Source organism: Peromyscus californicus, unplaced genomic scaffold (assembly GCF_007827085.1).
Source record: "Peromyscus californicus insignis strain IS unplaced genomic scaffold, ASM782708v3 Scaffold_6__1_contigs__length_162567912, whole genome shotgun sequence".
Classification (NCBI taxonomy): Eukaryota; Metazoa; Chordata; class Mammalia; order Rodentia; family Cricetidae; genus Peromyscus; species Peromyscus californicus.
The window spans coordinates 158,552,535-158,577,289 of record NW_026294584.1 but is presented as its reverse complement, the minus strand read 5'-3'; the positions used below and the strand labels follow the sequence as shown (position 1 = coordinate 158,577,289).

Below are 24,755 nucleotides of genomic sequence, written 5' to 3'. Positions count from 1 at the left end.
AACCGTGTTCTTAAAAAGCACCTGGGAAGAAAACAATACAGGACTCAACAGGTGGCTGAGCCAGTGAAGTGCTCATCGCGTTAGCACAATGACCTGAGTACCCATAACCCCCAGCGCCCACACAGCATGCCAGGGTGATGATGTGCACCTGTAATCCCAGTGCTGGGAGAGCAGAGACAGGACAGTTCCTCGGGCTCCTAGCCAGCCAGTCTGTCTGAGTCAGTTAGCTCCAGATTCTCAAGGGACCTCGTCTCAAAACAAATGCAGTGGAGAAGTAACTGGGGAAGACACATGATACCAAGCTCTGCCCTCCACATGCATGTGTTCGCATGTACTGCATATAAATGTATACACAAACAGACCTGTATACACACACACACACACACACACACACACACACACACACACACACACACGCATGCACGCGCGCGCGCCCCCTGAACACAGCACAGTTGGTTCCTGCTGCTAAGCAAGTGGTTGGCTTCCTGTGAGTGTCAGACAATATCCTGACAGGGTCCTGGTACACAGTGCAATGTTCCTTTAATTTGATTAAAACTTTAATTCTTTGTCTTGCCTTTGCTAATGAATGCCTGTATACTCCCATGGCCTTTTGCTACTAGCAGCTCTCAATAGCTGATCTCTCTGCAATGTCGGGACTGAGGGATTCTAAGAATCCACTGGCTTCCCGTGCAGCTCACTGCCTTTGCTGGTCCAGGACTCGTCTGGTAGTGGATTTGGGGACATGGAAAACACTGATGTCATGACTTTCTTTTTCCTCCTCTAACATTTTTGTTACTGTTATAGTTGTTGTTACAGGGTCTTGCTATGTAGCTCAGTCTAGCCTTGAACACATTATGTGGCCTAAGGTGATCTCTAGCTCATGATGATCGTCCTGCCTTGGCTTCCTAGTGCTGGGACGAAAGGTATGTACCGTCACACCATCTTTCAAACTCCTTAAGATGTAAATCGACAGGTGTGTGGTCAGATCTCCCCAGCACAGAGTTGTGGGAAGTGTCTCCATTCTTACGAAAGTCACACATGTTCGTCTCATGCTTTGTTTAACTCTGAAGCTCTTGGCGAAGAATGCTGTTGCTTGTACGCCACATCTGGAAGACATGTAGTTGTATTTCATGGGAAGAAGCAAGCGGATAGTGGGTGGAGGAGCCTGGGTGTAATTACAGTGTGCGTTTATTTGGAGAGACTAGCATATTAGCATGCAGTGGGAGGATTAATTAATCTCAGCTGGAATAATTCACTATGGTTGGTTTCAATAAAAGCTTAATATCTTTAAGTCCTTGAGGTTTGCATTAAGCTTCTGATGAAGGACGTGTTTCGAATGTCTCTCCTAACGTGAGTCCTGACCCCAGATTGGGCTCTTCTTGCCTCCCCCAAACCTTATCCTCTAATCAATAAAGAGAAGTGAGGCAACTTCAAGAAGATGAAGGCTTTTTCTTTCTACACTTAAAAACAAATATTTTGCAAAGCTCAATTTCCACAAAGTTGTGTATAATTTTGAGTTTCTCCTCCAGTTGTGTGAGGTTTCCATGGAAACTGTCTTGCCTATATTCAGAGCCATGGACTGTCTTCCCACACAGGTCAGGATGCAAACAGTGCCAGGTCCTAGCTCGTTTTATTGTGCTTTAACAAGAGGCTGGTTCCTAATTGGCACACGCGATTTCATATTTAATTAGCAGTGTGAGTCTCACTACATTTTACCAGCAGATGTGACGTTTAGAATGTGTGCCATTCTAATGCAGCTGTTGCCCAGATGTGCCTCAGAGCAGAGGCGTTGTCGCAAATCACAGTTCAGCTGCTTGATGAAAATCTGGGCAGAAGCAACATTATTTTTCTTAAGTTTAAAAAAAAGTAATTTCCCTTAACCAAGCTAATGGGTTTATTTTCTATTTTTGTAACTGCTTTATTGAGATACTCATATCATAAGTTTGACCCACTAGAATGTAAGGTTCTGTAGTTAGTTTCTCCCTCCCTCCCTCCCAGTCTCTGCATCCTCAGCTCCGGGAAGCCATTTATCTACTCTGTACAAATCTTTGTGAGTCCTCCTATTCCGGACATTTTTTATAAGTTTGTGCCTGTCCTCTCATTGTTCCCACGCTCTTCTCAAGGCTTATGCATGTGGAGGCTTGTACTAGTACTCTGGGCCTTTTTATCGAAAAATAAGATGCCATCATATGCTTATACTACATGCCCCTCACCTACTCATCATTTACTGGCCATTTGGGATCCTTTCTGCTCTTGGAATGTTAGGAATAATGCTACATGGATATTTCCATACAAGGTTTTGTGTGAAATTCTTTTTTTGAGATCAAGTTTCATTATGTAGCTCAGGCTGGCCTCAAACTCCCGATTCCTCCGCCTCAGCTCTCTTGAGCATGGGAACTATAGATGTGAGCCATACCCAGCTCTGTGGGGGCACATTTTGGTCTCCCTTGGTCATGTGCTAAGGCGTGAGGTCCCTGGGTCCAAGCATAACTCTGTGGTTCATGTGTGGGAACTGCGACATTGTTTCTCAGCATAGCTGCTCCATTTTGTATCTGACCCATAAGCTATGAGGGTTGTAATTTCTCCACATCCTTGACTGTGTGTGGTGTTGTTGCCTTTTAAATCTTAACCATCCTAGTGGGCATGAAATGCTGTCCAGGGGCAGTGTTGGGAAGAAATCATCATCCAGCTCACAAACTAGTTACATGCTTCTTACTTATTTTCTTTACTCTTGTGAACTGAGGTAAATGCACTTCTCGTATATATCTACAATGTTCTCTTCTGATTTTAACACAAACCCAACTCAGGTAAGATGTCTTAAAAACTGACGATTCTTGGAGTTGGATTAATTGGTAGACACATAGCACAGAAAGAGGAAAGTATCTAAGAACTGTTTGACTAAAAGGTTAAATCTTCAGGTTCCTGGTGTAACTTCATCTTACTTCCCATTAGCCAAATGGGCCATAGCAGTGATGTCATACCGTGTAAAGCCCAGTGACATGGGGCCAAAGTCCGTCAGACAGGAATGTAGCTCCCTTGAGTGCTTGCCCAGCATGTGTGAGGCCCTGGGTTCAATCCTAACACTGCAACAAATGACACCGATGTCTTCATTCAATAGAACATAATTTATCAGGTGTAATGCCACAATAGTAGTATCACTAAAAAGGAAAACAAGGCTTCCAGAATCTGTGACACACTGTTGACTTTAAAGTGATCTGTAATTCATGAATGATAAAATGTTGAGGAAAAGGTGAATGTCACAGTTAATGAAATATGGCAGTACAGCTGTCCGTGCATATCAATGTGATATTATTGCCTTATTGATTTCATAACCACCCTTTACACTTACATGCATTCTCGGCCAGGAGTGGGAGCATCTGTCTATCATCTATATTTTATATACATCCATTCATACTATTGAGAGAAAAGGAGGGAGAAGTATGTGTTAACTTTTTCTTTCCCATTCTGGAAGTTTTAACTCAAACTTAACAGAGTGACATTCAGAGAAATGATCCTCAAATTGGCTAATTCACCTCCTGTCACACTCAGTTTGGGTTTCCTGCTCAGCCTGAGTAGTTTTCATGTCTCACACAGAAACTGATGTCACAAGCCTGTGGCAATCACGTCTGATGTGACTGCAGGGGTTGCAACACCTGCAGCTGCTGTCCCCGACAAGTGTGCACTGATGGTTATTAAAGGTCAACTTTCAGGGCTGCAGCATGGCTGGGTGGATAAAGCTCTTGCCATGCAACTGTGAGGACCTGAGTTTGGATCCTGAACCCATGTCAAAGCCAGGTGGGCATGTGGGTCACGTGCAGTCCTGCCCCTGGGAGGTGGAGTCGTGGAATCCTCAGCCTAAGCTGGCTAGCCAGACCACAGAAAATGAGAGCTCCGACTGTAGTGAGAGGCTGTGCCTCACACATAAGAGAGAGAGTGAGAGTTCTGGAGAGATACACCCAGTGTCAACCCCAGGCTACTACATACATGCACGCTCACACACAAGCACCCCCTCACACACACATGAGCTCACATATGTGTGAGCATGCACAATACCATATACACATACGTAGAAAAATAAAAGAAAGTTTTGCCTATTTCTAGCACCTTGGAGTTTAGTTGCTATTCTAGATATCTAGATATGTAGTAAAATATCTGTCATGACACAGAGGCAAGATGATTTTCAGTACTGTTCAAAAACCCGTCATGTACCTAGCCCAGGTCTTTCTGAAGAAGCCCCTTTCTGAGGCAGGAATCATTCTGTTTGTTTGAACTGAGACCTCATTTTCTTCAGGTAATAACTGTGTTGTGTTTTAAAATGCTGATGGATGTGTAAGAACCTCGCTTTTTATTCCTTCTAATCTTTGTCTGTGCTTTTGCTGTGGAATTTTTCAAAAGTATGCTTTCTACAGAGAACACAATTAGGAGCTCATGGGAGCATGGGAATATTCATATTAATAGGAAAATGTATGCTCTTACGAGCAAATTAATGTCAGAAATTATCAAAATTTCATACCCGTAAAACGGAGGCTGAGAGCAGAGGATTTTAATTTGAGGCCATTCTAGGCTACATAGCAAGATTCTGTGTTAAAGATAAAAACAAAAAATTATACCAAAATTAGATCAATATCATTTATACAATAACAAAAACACTGTAATTGTAGAATAAGACTTGCAAGAAATGCAAGTTTTTATTTTGAGAATCACATGAAATGACAGATTGTGTTTAATTTTCTTTTTAAAAGAAAATTTTCTTTTAGAACAGCATTTTAAGAGAACAGTGGCTATCTCTTTCATTATGCTCACAGAGTCACATGATATTGCCTTATTAGTTTGGGAATCAGAACCTCAAGGTGGGCCCATGCTTTATAGCAGGGTGAAGATCCTAAGGCAGTTGACATCACAGCAGAGGAGAATTGGTCAGGGTGAGTCTGCAGAGGAGGATGGGGCTAGTTGAGTCTGCAGAGGAGGATTGGTCAGGGTGAGTCTGCAGGGGAGGATAGGGCAGGGTGAGTTTACAGGGGAGGATAGGGCAGGGTGAGTTTACAGGGGAGGATAGGGCAGGGTGAGTTTACAGGGGAGGATAGGGCAGGGTGAGTTTACAGGGGAGCATAGGGCAGGGTGAGTTTACAGGGGAGCATAGGGCAGGGTGAGTTTACAGGGGAGCATAGGGCTGGGTGAGTCTGCAGGCATGAAGATGAGAATGTGACACAAATTATTACTGCCTCTTATCTCCTTCTCTTAAAATATGTAGATGTGTAGAGTGGTATTTATGGCAGCAACTAAAGCCATGCCTATCCTGGTGGCCCTGGGCATTCTCATGTCCATACCCCCATCAGTTCCCTGGGACAAAGCTTAGTTTTCTTTAACCATTAAAGAAAATGTTCAGGAGCTGTCTGCTCAGAACTTAATACATCCAAAGGCATAACCCTGAGGTTTGGATATTGTTATACACAGACATTTGTAACAGGATCTGAGGACAGAGCAATGGAATTCCTGAGACCATGGAGCTGGGATGTGCCTGTACCCAGATCTGAGCCCATTGTAGTGGTCTCCACAGAATCAGCATTCCCATCATGTGTGCGACCTTGTAGCTCAGGTGGGTCCCAAAGGATGAAGGGACTGGGCTGGACCATGTGTGTGTTCTTAATTCTCAAGGCCTTCCTTTGAAGTTGATCTATGTAGAATTCTTCATTTCATAGACTCTACAATTACTTCTCTTCTACCTGAAAAATTCTAAATTTAACCTGAATTTATTAAAATTTAGCTTCCTGTTTCCTTTGTCAAACATTTGCATTGATTGACAGGTATTTAACTGTTGCTTTGTGCCCGGACGTGGAGTACAGTTTGTTCCTAGAGTTGGGGTGTGATGAGATGTTTCTCACTCTTGTGCACACCAGTGTGTATGGGTGTGTGTGTAATACATATGTGTAATGTGTGTATGTGATGTGGGGTCTGTGTGTGGTGTGGTCTATAAATGTGTTGGTTTGTGTATATGGTGGTGGCAGAGTTGTTTGTGTGCATGTTTCTTTGTGTGTGAATGGAGGAAGTGGTGGTGGTGATGGTACATGTGTGCATGTGTCTGAATGTGTGAAGGTGGTAATGTACATGTGTGAGTGTTGTGTGTGTTAGGGCATATGGATGTGAGTGTAGAGGGATGTGTTAGGAAATTATACTTGTGTTTTGGGTGGGGTGTAGGGTGGGCTTCTAGCACCCTATTTTCTTGGATAGCTCTCCTGAACCACGAGATCTTCTCATAGCCTAGCAAGCCATTCTCTCTTGGCTGCACATATAGACCGCAGCCTCGAGCTCAAGGCCTGTCCTCTAGGAAGAGACACCTGGGAACAGGAAGGAGAGGAGCATGGAGCCTCTGGCTCTCACTCCCTGTCCCGCCAGGTCCCAGAGGAGCGCCAGTGTGTCAGCATGTACTCAGTAAGTGTGGAGCCCTAGCTGGAGACTCACTGTTCCTCCCACTACAAATTCTAGTAGAAGGAAAATGGAAATCAGTATGAACTTCAGATTTTCCTAAAGCCATTTTGATGGGTCACTGGTGTCCTAAAAATAACACCTGTGTGAGGACTGATGCATGCAGAGGAATTCTCCAGAAGACAGTCCTGACTTTCTTAACTAATGTGAGGAAGCAGCCGCTATTCTTTGTCCTGTGGGAAGGACCTATTCTCCCTCCTCACACTTCCTTTTCACATAGGAAACATGAGGTGCATATTGAATATTCCAATGGAGTGATGGTTCCTTAGCAAATCTGTGCCTCCCACCTGCTCTCCCTGGCCATGGCTTAGAGATTCAGGAACAGACCTTTAAAGCAGCCAGCGTGGCTTTCCCCTTGTTCAAGAGGAAGAGTCCCGCCACTCAGGTCTTTGCCATTCCTTCTGTGTCCCCACTTCCTCCCCAGACCCTGGGGACCTGCCACATACCAAGGTCATTTTGGACCTCAGAACCCTTCTAGCTGCACACTCTGGAAGCTTAGCAGTCGCCCCTGGGAATTCCGCACTTGTGCATGAACAGAGGCTGCCATTGGCCACTTCGTTAGTTTCTGAAGCAGCTCTAAGAGACAGAAGGCAGCAAGAGACCAGTCTGACCTCAGCAGATGGGACTGTTCATTCCAGAATAGCGAGGGGCAGATGCTCTCTCCAGGGCCAGGGAGTGCATGCAAAGGGGAGGGGAGTACTTGGAGTTTATGTAGGAGGCCTGGGGAGCTGCAGGCAACTGCTGGAGCTGCATGCAGCCTGCAGCTTCTCCCTCCTGGAGATGTTTGTTCAGACAAGGCCATTGCATCTTTAGAAACTGTCTTCCCCTGGATGTCAGGATGTGATTGAGTTTGGAATGGCAGTGAGGGGAGGGGACTGGAGTTTCAGCTTGGGGACAAGAGATTTCAGCAAGCCTTAGGGCAGTGGTTCCCAACCTTCCTAATGCCCGACCATTTAATACAGTTCCTCATGTTGTGGTGACTCCCAGCCATAAAATTATTATTATTATTATTATTATTATTATTATTATTATTATTATTATTATTATTTGGTTTTTTGAGACAGGGTTTCTCTGTGTAGCTTTGCACCTTTTCTGGAACTCACTCCATAGCCCACACTGGCCTCGAGCCTACAGAGATCCGCCTGCCTCTGCTTCCGAGTGCTGGGATTAAAGGCGTGCACCACCACCGCCTGGCCCATACAATTTTTTCATTGCTACTTTATAACTGTAAATGTGCTACTGTTATGAATCATAATGTGAATACTTATGTTTTTAGATAGTCTTAGGCAACCTCTGTGAAAGATTCTTCAGCCCCCAGAGGGTCGCCACTCACATGTTGAGAACTACTGCCTTAGGGTAACTGAAAATTCTTTGGTCAGTGTCTGGCAGAGTTTTTTCAAGGTTTATTCTGACATATCCCAACTCTTAAAAGATAAAGAATGGGTCTGAAAGTCTAGGGGTTCTGGGTATAGGCTTTTTTTTTTTCAGGGAGCTTCTTCTTGTTGAATGTGGGTGAAGTCTAGGGGTAGAGGAGTTCTGTAAGCATGGTCTCAATGGGACGTAGTTCTGAGGTGAGGAGGGTTGTGGTGCTGAGGAGGTAGTTCAGGGTCCATTTAAGAGAGGGGCTCCTCGAGTCACTTAACAGGACAGGAGTTTGTTGGCTTTTTTTTTTTTTTTTGAGACAGGGTTTCTTTGTATAACAGCCCTGGCTGTCATAGAACTCACTCTGTAGCAATAAGGCTGACCTCGAACTCACAGAAATTGCCTGCCTCTGCCTCCTGAGTGTTTTGACTTGATTGACTGTGATAGATCATGGGATGGCCATCATCATGCATCCCTGGAGAAACTTTTGGGAAATAATCATTGGAGGGCTGAAAACAAATGATTGCTTACAACTTTGATTCCATTTCCCAGCAACAACTAGTTGTTAGACAGGTGTCTGCAGATGTCCTGAGGCTACAGGCAGTAGAGGTCATGGGTCTTTGCTACTTTGGGGTCACTTTATGAGCTGGTGGTTCATGATGTGTGAATCTAGTAGTTTTTTTTCAATAGGGAAATTGTAGCTAGAGTTTTCCTGCCTGGCCCACAGTCAGGACAAATCTTTGTCACCCGCTAGTCCCACAGCCGCTCAGACCCAACTAAGTAAACACAGAGACTTATATTGCTTACAAACTGTATGGCCGTGGCAGGCTTCTTGCTAACTGTTCTTACAGCTTAAATTAATCCATCTCCATTAATCTATACCTTGCCACATGGCTCGTGGCTTACCGGCATCTTCACATGCTGCTTGTCCTGGTGGCAGCTGGCAGTGTCTCTCTCTCAGCCTTCCACTTCCCAGCTTTATTCTCCTCCTTGTCCCGCCTATACTTCCTGCCTGACCACTGGCCAATCAGTGATTTATTTATTGACCAATCAGCAACACACTTGACATACAGACCATCCCACAGCAGGAAATGGTCTTTAAAGCTTGCCTGGGTGTGTAGACCTGGTGGCACATGCCTGCAATCCAGCACTCAGGGGGTAGAGGCAGGTGGATCAGGAGTTCAAGGTCATGTTTGGCTATATAGCAATTTTGAAGCCAGCTTGGGCTACATAAGAGTTGGATTTTTAAAAAAAATTAAACAAATTAGCAGAAAACCCCAAACAAAGCAAACAAACAAAATGCTTGCCTGCACAGCTTATAGAGGGCCTTCTCAGCTTTTTACCTGTTGTCCTAACAAGCACACAGCAGCCGCAAGCGGTTCTCAAGCTTGGCCAGCAAGGGCTTGCTCTAGTCCTGCGCTCAGACGTGCAGCAGAGCTGAGCCCATTGATGGGGAGAGCGTTTGGGTTTGATGTTCCTGCAAGTCAAACAGGCAGAGCTTTTATCATACCCCAAAGACTGCTGGGACTGCAGCTTCCTTCACACCTCACTGTGAGCCAGACCTCAGCAGCCCCATTGCCTGAGGTTGTGACATTTGCTGACCCTGGAGAGGTTGATGGAGTCACTGGAGAGCCAGCATCATCAGACAGTTTAAACACTGAAGTCTTGAAAGTGGAACCAGAAGGACTGGTGAGAATTATTTTTGCCGACCCTCATGTCTCAGCTTTGTATATTTGTTTTTTTCCGTTGTACATTTGGGTTTCTCTGGCATGTGTTGCTGTTGGGAGCCCATTTTCTAGTCCTTGTCACATGGTAGGTGTGTAATAAATGTCCTTATAATTGATAAACAGCAAGGAGAGCGTGAGGGAGAGAGGAAGGGGTTTGGAGGTGGATTGCCTTGTGTGTGAACAGATGTCTCTGCTCTAGTCCTCAGTTACTCATGGTTTTCTTGTTGTTCTTTTCAGTCTCGCTATGTAGCCCAGGCTGTCCTGGAACTCTTCATGGAGCTAAGGCTGGCCCCTAACTTGCATCAGTTCTCCTTCCTGTGTCTCTTGAGGGCGGGGATTACAGGCACATGCCTTCGTTTTTCAGTAGGATTGCTGTGGCACCCTTTGCTTTTTAAGATGACCGTTAGTGTATGTTGGGTGTCGTGGAGTTGATAGACTGTGAACATGGACGACGCCTGTTGAGGACATTTGAGTTTCCATCTTTGTAAAGCTGAGCAAAGGCAGCGAGAGAGAAAGGGACTCAGTGAGCAGGATATCTGGCAGCCCTGTAGATGTTGTGGTCTGACCTTGCCGTTTACAAAGTTCATGGTTGAGAACTGTACTTACATCACTATAGAAAATATAGTCCATAATTTCAAATAAAATGAAAAAAATTCTCCATTGGTTTGAAGACCAGTTTTCAGCTACAACAATCATCGCTACTTAAGGGTTACCAGGAAGGAAAAAAGAAAGAAGTTGCTACATGTTTAAATAAGATTTTGTGTTGAATGGCATTCATGGTTGAATAGACCTGACTGGACTGGCACATGACATGAGCCGGGCCACAATTCCCCCAGGGAACTCCCCACAGGTGGTGGTCGGTGATGACAATGGACTCAGTGTAATTCCACTAGGGTAGCTGATCCAGAACCATGGCTCTTTTTACCTCCAGGCATTCCAAGGAGGACATTCTTCACCAGATACACAGTCGCTAAGTCAAAGGGCTTCAGAAATACCCATTGGTACTTTCAAGTTAGCGTTAAATGAGGTGATGGTGGAGGCTGGAGGACACATACTTACTGCCTCCAGATCCATCCAAGCTGATCAGTAGCTAATCAGCCATCGGTATGGGGAACCCGGGTGAAATATTCTCGCCAGCTGAAGGATCAGGGTTTGAGGATGCTGGTATATGCTGCTGTCTGTCTCACCAAGTCTTGGAAAAAAGCACTAGCTCACTTTTTAAGGACTTGGGAACACCTTCAAACACTCATCTTACAGCTGTTCATGTCTAGAAAGGCAAATCGTGTACTGCTTTTCAAAGTGAAAGAAAATCCTCAGACTTTTCTAGGATAAATGCTTATTTCTCTCCATTCTGTCCACCGAAGCTGGCCGTTTCTGGGTTGCTTGGTTTCCGGTACCTTGGACTCAGCCTAACACAGTGGGCGGTGTCCAGGGAATCAAGGGAACGGGGCCGTCTTCCGGTGTATCCCCTTACTGTCAGCACGCCTCCTCTGGCCACGGACACGGCTTTTTATGGAGATATTTTGTTGTAATTTAAGAAAGTGGTTGCAGTTTTCTTGGCTCCATAACAGTCTGCACATCTGGAATGTGTTCCTGTGAAGATGCTGGCTGGAAGCAGTGTCTTGTGGCCTGGAATTGCCTCTGACAGAGACAATCCTTGCTAGTGGGCCTACCCCAGCACCTTCTGTGGGAGGCCACTGAGGGGCCTCACTGTGGCTCTGAAGACCCAGCACAGAAGCCACGCGTCTCAGCCCAGGGGAATTATTTAAAATGGCATTTGTGCATTAGTTCTGTCCTCCACTCCGCCATGGCAGTTACAGCTCAGAAACAATTTCCCAAGCCTGGCGCTAGAATATCCGACAGATTCTACGGTGACTTTATTTGACCTAAAGTGACTTGGGGACAGGTCTCACACTGGAGCTCTTGATACCGTGCCCCATCACAGAGAGGATAGATGACCCACGGCGAACTGATACCGCACTTGCCTCTGGTGGACACCAGTGGTCTGCCGGCACTGAGGTCTGCAGGCACTGGAGAACACCAGTGGTCTGCCGGCACTGAGGTCTGCCGGCACTGGAGGTCTGCCGGCACTGAGGTCGGCCGGCACTGGTGGACACCAGTGGTCTGCCGGCACTGAGGTCTGCAGGCACTGGAGGTCTGCCGGCACTGAGGTCTGCCGGCACCGGTGGTCTGCCGGCACTGGAGGACACCAGTGGTCTGCAGGCACTGAGGTCTGCCGGCACTGGAGGACACCAGTGGTCTGCCGGCACTGGAGGTCTGCCAGCACTGGAGGTCTGCCAGCACTGGTGGACACCAGTGGTCTGCCGGCACTGAGGTCTGCAGGCACTGGAGGTCTGCCGGCACTGAGGTCTGCCGGCACTGGTGGTCTGCCGGCACTGAGGTCTGCCGGCACTGGTGGTCTGCCGGCACTGGAGGACACCAGTGGTCTGCAGGCACTGAGGTCTGCCGGCACTGGAGGACACCAGTGGTCTGCCGGCACTGAGGTCTGCAGGCACTGGTGGTCTGCCGGCACTGAGGTCTGCCGGCACTAGAGTCTGCCATGCTTAAGTAGGGATGGTTCTCTTAGCTGAACAATGTCCTTCAAACCAAGATAGAATTTTTCCCGCTTTATTTGAAATTATGGAGCATATTTTCTACAGTGATGTAAGTATATGCTTGGGACTGATTTTTCCACATTCACTCACAATGATCAACTGGGAAAAGCTAGGATTGTGAGGTAGTTGATAATTTTTTTCCCTCTTCTCAGTATCTTAGGTAACATTTTCACTTCTGTGGGAAAGTTTGGTGTAAACTCAGGAAATGTACAACAGTGCGAAGCTGTGCTTCTGTGTGCTCGGCTGTATTAACGTAGCAGGGACGTCATTGGATCTGCTCACTTTGTACGGCCCTCGTCCACCCTGAGAACTGTGGAGGGACGTTCAACTACTGTTTCATTTGCCAGTTGAGGATGGAGGCTCAGGGTGGTGAGGTAGCCTATGTGAGATTCCCTGGTTAATAAGGGCACAGGGACATTAGAATCTGGGTGCTGCATTCCCCGAGTCTAGAGGCCCAGGAGTCGCAACCCCTGGCTTCCCCGTTCAGTGACATTCTGATATTTGTTGGAAAATACATCGTGAACCTGAACATCATGGACCCGAGAAGGAGGCTTTGCTTGGTGACTGGTGCTCACCAGTCTGTGTTTTATCTGCCCAAGAGGGTTTTATGGGGTTGGCAAATATCATTATTTTAGTCATAGTGGCTTGCAGCCATGCAGCAGCTGACTCTGTGGCTTTAAAAAACACTATTCTTCTAACCCTATACGGAATTTTTTTTTTTTAGTGCTAAAACAATAATACAGTGTTTTATTTCTGACAAGATCTCTCACTCCATAGTTCGGTACCCAAAACTCACTACATAGTGCCGGCTGGCCTCTCATTCATGACAATCCTCCTGCTTCAGCCTCCTGTGCGCTAAGATTATGGGTATGGGCCACAATGCACAAATATTTCATTTTTCTTCCTCCTCCTCCCGTCTACTTTAGGAGAATGATGTTTCTTTCTTGGTTGGAATTTTGGGGAATTGTATTAAAGGTGTGAACGAGAAACTGGCTCAGGATCCAGACCTTGACTCACAACAAGCCCTTTGCAGACACCAACACTGACTGCACAAGAAGAGGGCTGGCCTCTACTTTCGTCTTCCTCGGTCCTTGTGGACACCCCAGCTTGTCTTGCAGGGTTCTATCAGTCAGGCTGTGGAGGAGAGAGGCATGACTGGTGTGAACAACAGGCAGGGTGACCCATAAACCAGTGTCTGCTGGGCATGGTGGTGCATGCCTGTAAACCCCGAACCCTGAAGGCAGAGGCAGGAGGATTGCAATGAGTTGAAGGCCATGCTGGGCTTTAGAGCGAGACTCTGTCTCAGAACAACAGCAGTGGCTGCAGTGGCAGCCCTGGGGTCATAGGCCACAGGCTTCCGAGTCTCCCTGATGATTTCAGTCCTAGGCTTGAGTTCACCAACGCTCTCATGGCCTCACCTCCGGCCACTGGGAGAGGCAGAGGAAAAACCCATTGGATACCAAAGAAATGTTTTGTCCCTGATTTTGGAGGATCGTTCCTTAAAAAGACAGAGCTAATTCAACAAAAAGGACGCTCCCTTAAAAAAAAAAAGAGGAAGTAATGCGTATTTATATGGCTCTTGCCTCCTCTAAGAACATCTTTGGGTTTTTGAAAAGATCTGTTTTTAATCGTGTGTGTGCGCGCGCAGCGCGTGTGTAGGTTCCCTCCGATGCCCTGGAGCCATGAACCACCTGACATACATGGGTGCTGGGAACTGAACCCAGGCCCTTTGCAAGAGCAGCGTGTGCTCTGCCCCGCCGAGCCCCTGGGTTCCTTAGGTTCAGTGGAGGACAGCAGAGGTGCCTCCAGAGGGCAGTCAGGTCTCCGTCCCCAGCTTCTTCTAAGCCTCGTCATCATCTTTATGTACTACAGCCTCACGTGAAAAGAGTTAGAGAGAGCACAAGATGAGAAGCGGTGTCTGTGCTCCAAGAATAAAGGCATCAATAAATGAAAGTCACTGAGAAGACGAGCAACCGTAGGTGCAGCATCCATTAAATTCCTGGCTCCGGAACACCGAGGGTGTCCTGTTGCTCACTGTGCATGAGACACATCTGCTCTGGTGTTTGTGGATGTGTGTGGCTTGCACAGCCTGCCCTCCTTTAAAGGCTGCTGGAGCCCCCAGGACACGTGACAGTGGAGAAACACATCTCACTGTAAACTCTTGAATGCTGTGTTGGTTGTTTTTCTCTTTGATGTGACGAAATACTCAACAAAAGCAGCTTAAGGTTGGGAAGGTCTCTTTTGACTCACTCCGGAGGGTGCAGGCATGATGGCAAGGAAGGCATGGCACACAAGTGTGAGTGTGAGGTGTACACAAGTGTGAGTGTGAGGTGTCCATGATATCACACCCATAGGCAAGAAGCAAGGAGAGATGAGTACCCTTTCCTTTTTATTAATTCACAGACCCCAATCCATGAGATGGTTCTATTCCCGTTCGGGTAGGTCTTCCTTCCCCAGCTAAACTTTCTGGAAACACTTTCAAGGGCATACCTAAAGGTGTGTTGCCATGGTGACTCTAAATCTAATCAAGTTGACAGCCAGGAAGGTCTACCTTCTTCTCTTCATATGGTGCCTGAAGGAGCAGCTTCCCAGGAGCATGTAGGCTGCAGAGGTAAGACAGGCCTTGTCCTTAAGCAAACAGGGAGATGTAGAAAATATATCTTAGTTTGGTTTAAATATAGCGTCAAAGCACCCAGAAGCTCCCACGAAAAGGTAGGATTCAGAAGCCATTGCTAGTGAGCAGCCAGGGTGATGGTAATGCTGTTACAATGAGTTGATATGGAGAGGAAGACAGGTTCAAGGAGAAGGAATGTTCCTTTCTGAGTTTCCTGTGCTGGTGCAAGACAGAGAACAAGAAATCCAAGGGAAGCACTGAGTGGCTTAGGGGAGCGAGATCAGGCTGGAGGAGGTGCAGTGTCTGCCAGGCCTGAGTGTGCAACAGAGGATGAGAAGCCAGTGCAGGTAGGGAGAGGGGGAGGGGGGAGGGGAGAGGGGGATGGGAGGGGGAGGGGAGAGGGGGAGGGGGAAGTCCAGTTCCGGGACCCAGGGCAAGCTCCTGGAACTGGAGGCAGAATAACCAGAGTACTCAGAGGCAGCAAGGGCAGGAGCCGGATGTCACCGTGCTGGGGAGGAGTGTGTGAATCTGGAGTAGCAGGGCACATAGAAAGCGCTGGGGAAGGGTGGGGGCCAGTGGAGCAGGCACCTGGACATGGGCGGGCTTGTAGTCAGAGAAGTGAAGCCCTGGCCTGAGACCTGTGAACTGTGCATCTGTAACCAGTCATGCAAGCTCAGGCTTCCTCCCTGCACTGTGGGAGCCACCTCAGGAGTGGGGCCAGTGTCAGCAGTTACGTGCAAGCCAGCAATCATATTTACCTTTTCAAGTCATTTCTGGTTAGCACAGACTACAATGGCTTTCACGGGACATTTGGTATGCATTTATTATTCTCCTTTGTTCGTACCCCACACACTACTCTCCCCTCTTCCCTACTGCCTCCTCACACAGGTCCTCTGCATCCCCTAATAGTCCCTCATCTGTGTTCATGTCACACATAGGTGCGTGTGCATACACGTGTATGTTTGATTCTAGATTCCCTATGTAAGAGAAACACGGTATTTTGTTTTTCTCCTCCTCCTTCCCTGTTTGTGTCCCTGCCTCTTCCTCCTTGTTTTAAAGTGTGGAAGACAGGAGTTTTAGAAGTTGATTTATAAAGAAATATACTGTCCTTTTCTTTAGAATAAAACCCAGTCTCAGAGTCTGAACAGAACTCACTTTATTTTGTCAAGTTTAGTTGTTTGAGCACCAGCTGTATACCAGCTCTTCCCCAGGTCTCTGTGGGTTGTTTGAGCACCACCTGTATACCAGCTCTTCCCCAGGTCTCTGTGGGTTGTTTGAGCACCACCTGTATACCAGCTCTTCCCCAGGTCTCTGTGGGTTGTTTGAGCACCACCTGTATACCAGCTCTTCCCCAGGTCTCTGTGGGTTGTTTGAGCACCAGCTGTGTGCCAGCTCTTCCCCAGGTCTCTGTGGGTCATTGGAGCACCAGCTGTATACCAGCTCTTCCCCAGGTCTCTGTGCTCAGCCCCCACAAGCCTCACTCTCCAGGCCTCAGGGTGTTTGCTGTCTTCTCTAGGTGCCACCAGTGTTCTGCTCAACACTAGGACCCCAGCTTTTCCCATTGAGCAAATTTATGATTATTACATTGATTTAATGTGTGCATGTGTGAGTGTGGGGGTCATGTGCATGGCATACCACATGTGTATAGGAGTCAATTCTCTCCTTCTACTAGGTGTGTCCCAGGGATCAAGCTCAGGTTGCCAGGCTTAGCTTCAAGTGTGCTCACCCATTAAGCCATCTCCTTGGCCTCTACATATAAAAGTGTATGTGCATAATACATGCATGCATGCATGCATACATATGTTTACATTATTTATTTATTGTGTGTGTGCATGTGTGTGTGCATGTGCATGCCACAGCATGTATGTGGAAGTCAGAAGACAGCTTTCAAGAGTCAGGTTTCTCCTTCTACCAAGTACATCCCAGGGACTGAACTCAGGTCTCCAGCCTTGGTGGCAAGCTCCTTTACCCACTGAGCCAGCCCCACAGCTCTCCGGTCAGTATGTGTTTAGTGTGTACAGTTTGATGGGTCCAGGGATGAGGAGACATCTCCACAGTGCACGCAGGAGCCTCATGACCACTCACTTCACTGTTATAAAAAGCAAACTTATTACTGTTACTGGGAACCTTTGCAATTTTTTCCCTCAAAAATACTGATTTGGCATAAAATTATTTTTCTCACGTTTTTACTTCAGATATATTTGCATTTAGCATGTTGCCATTCTTTACTTCTATTTTAAAAAATGATGACAGCTCTCTTCTTCCAGGGTAGCATACTCCGGAGAATCCTTCTGAACCGGTACTTCAAAGGTGACCATGGCGTTGGTGCAAATGGACCTCTGTCCGGGGCCTACGCCAAGACTGCACAAGTGGGAGGTAGGTGCTCATCATCCCCATTTCAGGTCCATGGCGCATCTCCACGGCAGCGCTGCTCTCCCCCCGCCTCCCTTAAGGGACACCAGTGAAAGCCGTTGTGTAGTTTGGGGTTCTTGAATCCACAGGTTTGAGAATTATAGTGCATTTTGCCTTTTGACTCTGGATAGTTTGTTATAGTTTCTTTGTGCACACATTAAGGATAACATTTGTAGAGTACTTTTCTAAAGATTTATTTATCTTTATCTTACACATACGTGTGAGTGCTTGCACATGTGTCTGTATACATGTGTGCTTGTCGAGCGTTGGATTCCCCAGAACTGGAGTTACAGTGACTCACGCCACCGTTTGGGTGCTGGAATCAAACGCAGGTCCTCTGCAAGAGCAGCCAGTGCCCTTAACTGCTGAGCCATCTCTCCAGCTCTTTCCAGAGTACTTTAAGAAAAACAGTTAATGACATTGACTTACATGCCAGACATTTCTTTAAGATTTTTGTCTTTATATATTTTTTATATTTGTAACTAAACTTCCCTGTGGCACATGTCGTTATGGTTTAAGTACCTGAAAACACTATTTGCTGCTATAAAAGGATGTCTGTGATGAAGGCGATTTGCTGGGGGTTTGTTTTATTTTTTCCCCTGACCACAGGAGGCTTCTCTGGACAGGACTCAGATAAGATGGGGATTTCAATGTCCGATATCCAGTGTCTGCTGGACAAAGAAGGAGCATCCGAACTTGTCATTGATGTCATAGTGAACACCAAAAACGACAGGATTTTTTCCGAAGGCATTTTGCTTGGCATCGCCTTGCTGGAAGGAGGAAACACGCAAACACAGGTACTTGTCTCTCACTAGTGGTGTTCGGGTTGTTGTTTCTAGTTTTTAAAGAATATTTTTGTTTTTGAGAATTTCATACAATGTATTTTGTTTACGTTTTCCCTCTCCACTCCTCTCTAACTCTTCACATATCCACTCCCTGCTGCCCCCCAACTTTGTGTCATCCATCCATCCCCTATCATCCCAATAAACTTTGGGTGCCAGTTTCTGCTGCCCATGTACCCGTGTGCAGTCATCTTCTGGAGCTTGGTTAACTACCGGGAGCCACCTCCCTATAGAAAACAGACTCTTCCTGCCCCAGCAGCCAGAACACATCTGTAGATCCCCAGCTAGGGTTGAGGGCTCACAAGCTCCTCCCACTCCATGCTGGAGCCTTCACAGCTTGATAGGTCGGCAGCCACAGCGGCTGTGAGTTCTTGATGCTGTGGTCCTGCTGTTGCTCCGATCCTCCCTGACCTCTGACTCATACAGTCTGTCCGGTTTCTTATTCACCTGTTAAAGAAACCAAGGGAGAGTATTCTTTTAGCTTCTCCTTGCTGGCTCAAACAAAATACAACACCTCACAAATCACATTTCCCTTATAAATTTATTTGATTTGCTATTGAAATAATGACAGGGCTTCCTACTTACTCTAAACAGAACTTCCTTTGGAGCTCATTCCGTGGCAGGAGCCACTCCACCTGGAAGTGGACACTGTGCTCACGTGCTCCACATGGAAGTAGGTGCTGTGCTCAAGTGCTCCACATAGCAGTAGGCGCTGTGCTCAAGTGCTCCACATGAAAGTGGGCACTGTGCTCACATGCTCCACATGGAAGTGGGTGCTGTGCTCATGTGCTCCACATGGAAGTGGGTGCTGTGCTCATGTGCTCCACGTGGAAGTGGGCGCTGTGCTCAAGTGCTCCACATAGCAGTGGGCGCTGTGCTCAAGTGCTCCACATGGAAGTGGGTGCTGTGCTCATGTGCTCCACATGGAAGTGGGTGCTGTGCTCATGTGCTCCACATGGAAGTAGGCGCTGTGCTCAAGTGCTCCACATAGCAGTGGGCGTTGTGCTCACATGCTCCACTGTGCAGTGGGTGCTGTGCTCACGTGCTCCACATGGAAGTGGGTGCTGTGCTCACACGCACACCAAGGATCTGACCCTGTCCAGCCAGCACTCCTGTCCATTGGAGACCCCTTGTTTCCCTTGGATTCTCTGCACCTAACAGTGTGCTGTATGAGCCTGAGCTCTGGAAACTTCCCAGAGAGCACTTCTGAGCTTCCTGGCTCGCTGCTCAGTAACCTGATCTTCCTATACTTTCCTAAGCCATGGAGACAATGCATAGCTCTAGCTGGCCAGAAATTCTCAAACCTGTTGGCCCCGTAAATGGCAGGCTCAGATTCAGAACTTGGGTAATTCTCTTTACCTTGTCTTCATGGACATTTAACATCAGGAGCTTTGTTGTGTGAAAGACCTATCTGGTAGCAGGGCTTTAGGAACAAAGGCTGAGGGGTAGCCAAAAAGGTACCAGTGTGGCGCAGGTATGCACTGGCCTTGAACTGGCATCTCCAGCAACCACACTTTTTAGATTTCCCTGGACCATAGAGGTCATCCCAGGGGATCACCCTTCATCCTCATGTGGATGCTGACCATGCCAGCCAGCTCCAGGAGAGCTGCAGGCTCCACTTTTAAGTGCCAGCACATCGCTCCCTAGATCTAACCTTTAGTCTTTATTTGCCTCACGTTTCTGTGGCATTGATCACTGGGAAGGTTTTTTGTTCTTCTGGAGCCTTTACTACCTGGATCCTGGAACTCCGCCACCCCCAGCTTCTCTTCCAGCCTCATGTGAGGGCTCCTCTTCTCCCCGAGACTGGCGCCGTGCCTTTTGACCGTGGCTGACCATCCTGTCTCCTTGCTGGTCACCCCTTGATGACAAGCCTGGGTGATTCTGCCCTTCGAATATCTCCCCTAACACTTCAATCCCCGCTTCTCCGACCTTCATCGCAGCTCCTTATCTTCACTCTGCTGTGACCCTGTTTCCCAGCTTCCATTTGGCCTTCCCTCTAACATTCCCTCTGTCGCCTCCAGTGACATTTGTTATAACAGTTAGACCCGGTTCAGATCTCTCTTCCCAGTGAAGTCAGACTCCCTGCCGAGCTCACGAACCCTTCCTGCTGCAGGTCCTTCATGTGCTCCAGCATCTCTGATTCCGTCTGTCTCCTCCTTGCTGTTTCTCTTTGTAGCCCCCCAGGTACATCATGTCACTTCTCCTGCTACTGTCTTCTCTCCCAGGGCTCAGCTCAATGGCTCTTCTTAGAATTGTTTTCGGCCCCTTGTCCCATTGGGCAGAACCGACTGCTAGTTGCTGCAGGACCTTGCTGTGACTTCCAGGTGCTCTGGGGAGTGTTTCTATCATGTCATGGTGCCTCTCCAGGTGTGCCCCAGATTCCATCTAGTAAAGTAAACATCCCTGAAGGTTTGGAACACATCTTCATTGCTGTGCTGTTTGGGTTTGGAACCCTCTAATGCCCAGTAACTATCAGGGGTGGGTATGTTTATGAGCGATGGGTCTTTCCTTCTCTTCCAGCTGGGCATGTGGTACCTGCTTCCTGGTGAGCCTCACTGCAACTGTCTTTCGCTTGGTGTCTTCTCGGTGTCCCTTTATTTTACTATCTGTTTTATATCTTGTCTCTCCAGTTAGCTTTCGACATTTTCTAATGTGAGTCGGGGGTGATAGCCTATTTTTTTATTTTCATATTCCTTTATAGCCGTTCAGTGCATACCACCCCCCACACCACACACACATCACACATAGTACACACCACATACCACACACACACACACACACACACACACACGCATCACACACACTACATACTACACACACATCACACACACTACATACTACACACACACATCACACACACACCCCACACACCACACCATACACACACCACACACATCACACACACTACACACTACACACTGCACACACACCACACCACACACACACCACACACAGTGCACACCACATACCACACACACATACACACACACCACACATCACACACACTACACACTACACACACACCACACCACACACCCCACACCACACACCCCACACCACACACACACATCACACACAGTACACACCACATACCACACACACACACACACACACACCCGACATACCACACCATATACACACCCCACACCACACACATCACACACACTACACTACACACTACACACACACCATACCACACACACACCACACACATCACACACACTACACACCACACACACACATACACACACACACACACACACACACACACACACACACATATCACACACACCACTCCCCTCTCTCTCTCTCTCCTCTCTCTCTCTGGCTGGTGATACAAACCTGTAATCCCAGCTCCTCAGGCGGCTGAGGTTGGAGGACCACAAGTTCAAGGACAACTGAGCTATGGAGCAAGCTCAAGGCTGGTCTAGCGAACTTAATGAAAGCAGGTCACAAATTTAAAAGTAAAAGGACAGCAGGGGTGTAGCTCAGTAGTAAGCATGTGTGCGGCATTTCTGAGGCCGTTGGTTCAATCTCTCATGCAGAAAAAAGAAGAAAACCAGAGTCACACTTATCTGTTAAAGAAACAGCATTTATACAAATCTGTGCATAAAAATCCTCTTGTGGTTAAAAACCTCACTTTCTGGGTTCTGCTGTTTAGGTTTCTGATTTAGGTACGTCATGATGCCCCAGTTGTCAGCTGTGTGCTGTGGCTTTAAGAGGTCTAGATCAGCAGAGCTGAGTCTGTATTCCCCCCCCCCCCCCCCCCCCCCCCCCCCCCCCCCCCCGTGTTGGTTGCTGTTTACCACTGCGATGAAACACCACGACCAAAGCAGCCCATGGAAGCCAGAGATGTTTTGCTTATGGCTCCTGAGGGAGAGTTCTTGATAGCTGGAGAGGCACAGCAGCAGGTGGCTGGAGCGGGAAGCTGAGCGAGCGCATCTCCATCCACACAAAGGAAACAGAGAGAGCAAACTGGGAGTGTGATGGGGCTACGGACTCTCAAAGTCCCCGACCTCATGACATACTTTCTCTAGCAAGGCTTCAGATTCTGAGAGTTCCATAACTGTACAAACGGTGCCACTGGCTGGGGACCAAGCATGCCAATGCACAAGCTTATGGGGACATGTCCCATTCACACAACTCACCCCTAGACTCCTGCTAATCTCATAGGAACTTTACATTTTTAAAAAGATTTACTTTTTTTGTGTGTATGTTGAGTGCCTGAATGTATATAAGTGTACTACATACGTGCAGTGCCTGTGGAGGCCAGAAGAGGAACTTGGATCCCATGAAGCTAGAGTTATAGAGGGTGTAAGCCTTCATGTGGGGCTGAGACCTGAGCTTAGGTCCTCTATAAGAGCACCGAGTGCTCCTAACTACTGAGCCATTTCTCCAGCCCTGAGTTTAATATCCTTAGTTTCCCGTTAGTCCCAGGATTTAGTTCATGGGTTGTCTGAGCTGCCCTGCTCTGGTTATTCTGACCAGAGTGAATCTCTTCCTTACTACATGAGTCACTTTCTGCACCCAATATGCCTTACCAGACGTGGATTAGTGGAGGCAGATAGAAGGAATTATAACTTCAAACACTAATAATGAGAGAAATAAAAGCTAGGTATTGTGGGTCACACTTATAATCCCAGGATTCTGGAGGATAAGCCAGAGAGATCACTTGAGGCTGACCTGGGCCATTGAGTAAGACCCTGTCTCAAAAAGAAAAAGAAATAAAATATAACATATAGGCTATTGAGTATTAGGGACCATTCTTACATACATAAATTTGGCTAATCCCCACAGCCTGTGATATAATATATATTATCCTAGATTACCAAAGAAGAAGCAGGCAGATCTAAACTCCCTTGATTATATAAAGACAGAGCTGGGACTTGAGTTTATGCTGCCTGGCTCCAGATTCTGTACCCTCTAGTCACAATGAATATCTCCTTCCCAGAGATAACCTTCTATATTCATAGCGCCCGGAAGTGACAGGGACTGACCACCATGTGAGCCTTTGTCTTTCTCAGTGGGATAGCTGAGATTATGTCAACTTGACATAATCCAGAATCACCTGGGAAGAGAGTCTCAGTGAGGATTGATCTAGATGAGGTTGGCTTGTAGATATGCCTGTGGGGGCATTGTCTTGATTGTGCTGGTTCAGTGGGAGGACCTGCACACTGTGGGTGACACCATTCCCTAGGCAGGGGTCCTGAACCATGTAAGAATAGAGAAGGTAGACAGAGCACAAGCGTACTTGCATTCATTACTGATTATGGATGTGCTGTGTCCAATTTCCTGAAGCTCCTGCTTCTGCGACTTCCTGTGATCGACTTTAACCTAGAACTGTGTGTGAAACTGGAAAGGAAGTTAAAGCACTAGGCTTCACTCCATTACTTCCCCTCCTCTCTCCATTCCTCTGATTTTCTTCTCCTCCATAGGGCAGATTTTCCCCCTGTAACACTATTTGTCCTTTGCTTTTTGTCCAACAAAGAGCCTTGAGCATTTCCTTTGACACTCCTTGTTGTCCATAATGTGGTATCTTTGGGTAGATGCTGTGCCATCTGATTAACCTATGGAACATAATTTGGTCATCACCTACCCAACACCATTCTGTAGAGCACTGGTTTGTAGAAAGTATCATTTATATAAATAATCTACATTTAGTGCTACAGCATATGGGTTATATAATATGTGGTAAATCCCTCTGCCTCACAACATCTCATTTTTCAATCAATACCATGTGCATGGAATGAGAAAACCATACTCATCACAAGGGTTGAACGTATCTGGGAGAGTGGGTGTGAATGGACCCCTTACTGCCAAGCTTTGAATTCACAGAGCTGGGACATGACTGCAGCTTTCTCGTGTGTTACAGTCACCCTTTCACCTTCCAGCCATGCTATATTAAAAAGATTAGAGCTCAAACATCCGCTTAATTTGTGGGACCATAAAGGTCTGTGGATGCTGCATTTATCCTGCAAGCCATCAGGACCAGTTGGGCTGGTTCAGTGTAGTTGCCATGGTTACGGTGGTTGTTTTGTCCTGCTCCTGAAAAGAGGTTGCTAGCCCTCTGTTCAGGAGCGTCTCCTAACAGACACGTAGCTGACACTAAAGGCTATGTAAAGCTCACTGTGTGTAGATGCTGCCCATGTAAGAAACGAACACAGGCATGAGTGTCGCCTGGAGTCGGGCCTGCTCCAGGCATTCCTTTAGGAAAACATGTCAGCAGCTGTCACAAACCCCAACCTGCCTGCTCAGATTTTATTTGGGGATGTGGCTGGTTCCACTTGATCAGGTACATCTCTTCTGGAGTACATCCTTCCTCCATCTCCTTTCACTTCTGAATTCTTGCATAAAGTTGCTAAGCAGACAGTAACTGGTAACCACAAGTCAGTATTGCCCTGTCTCACTAAGACACATCTCACTATCTCACTAAGACGCATCTCACTGTCTCACTAAGATGCATCTCACTGTCTCACTAAGACGCATCTCACTGTCTCACTAAGACGCATCTCACTGTCTCACTAAGGTACATCTCACTGTCTCACTAAGGTGCATCTCACTGTCTCACTAAGATGCATCTCACTGTCTCACTAAGATGCATCTCACTGTCTCACTAAGATGCATCTCACTGTCTCACTAAGACGCATCTCACTGTCTCACTAAGACACATCTCACTGTCTCACTAAGACACATCTCACTA

General features: G+C 47.1%; 1 protein-coding gene across 3 annotated transcripts in view; it reads left to right on the top strand.

The window, feature by feature from the left end:
• Nucleotides 1–24,755, top strand: part of Itpr2 (inositol 1,4,5-trisphosphate receptor type 2) — a 436,608-nt gene that overhangs the window by 271,388 nt on the left and 140,465 nt on the right. For all 3 annotated transcript variants that reach the window (XM_052719262.1, XM_052719263.1, XM_052719264.1), the window contains 2 exons: nt 17,069–17,177; nt 17,823–18,010. In XM_052719262.1, coding sequence (XP_052575222.1) covers nt 17,069–17,177; nt 17,823–18,010 — 297 coding nt within the window. The remainder of the gene's footprint in view (nt 1–17,068; nt 17,178–17,822; nt 18,011–24,755) is intronic.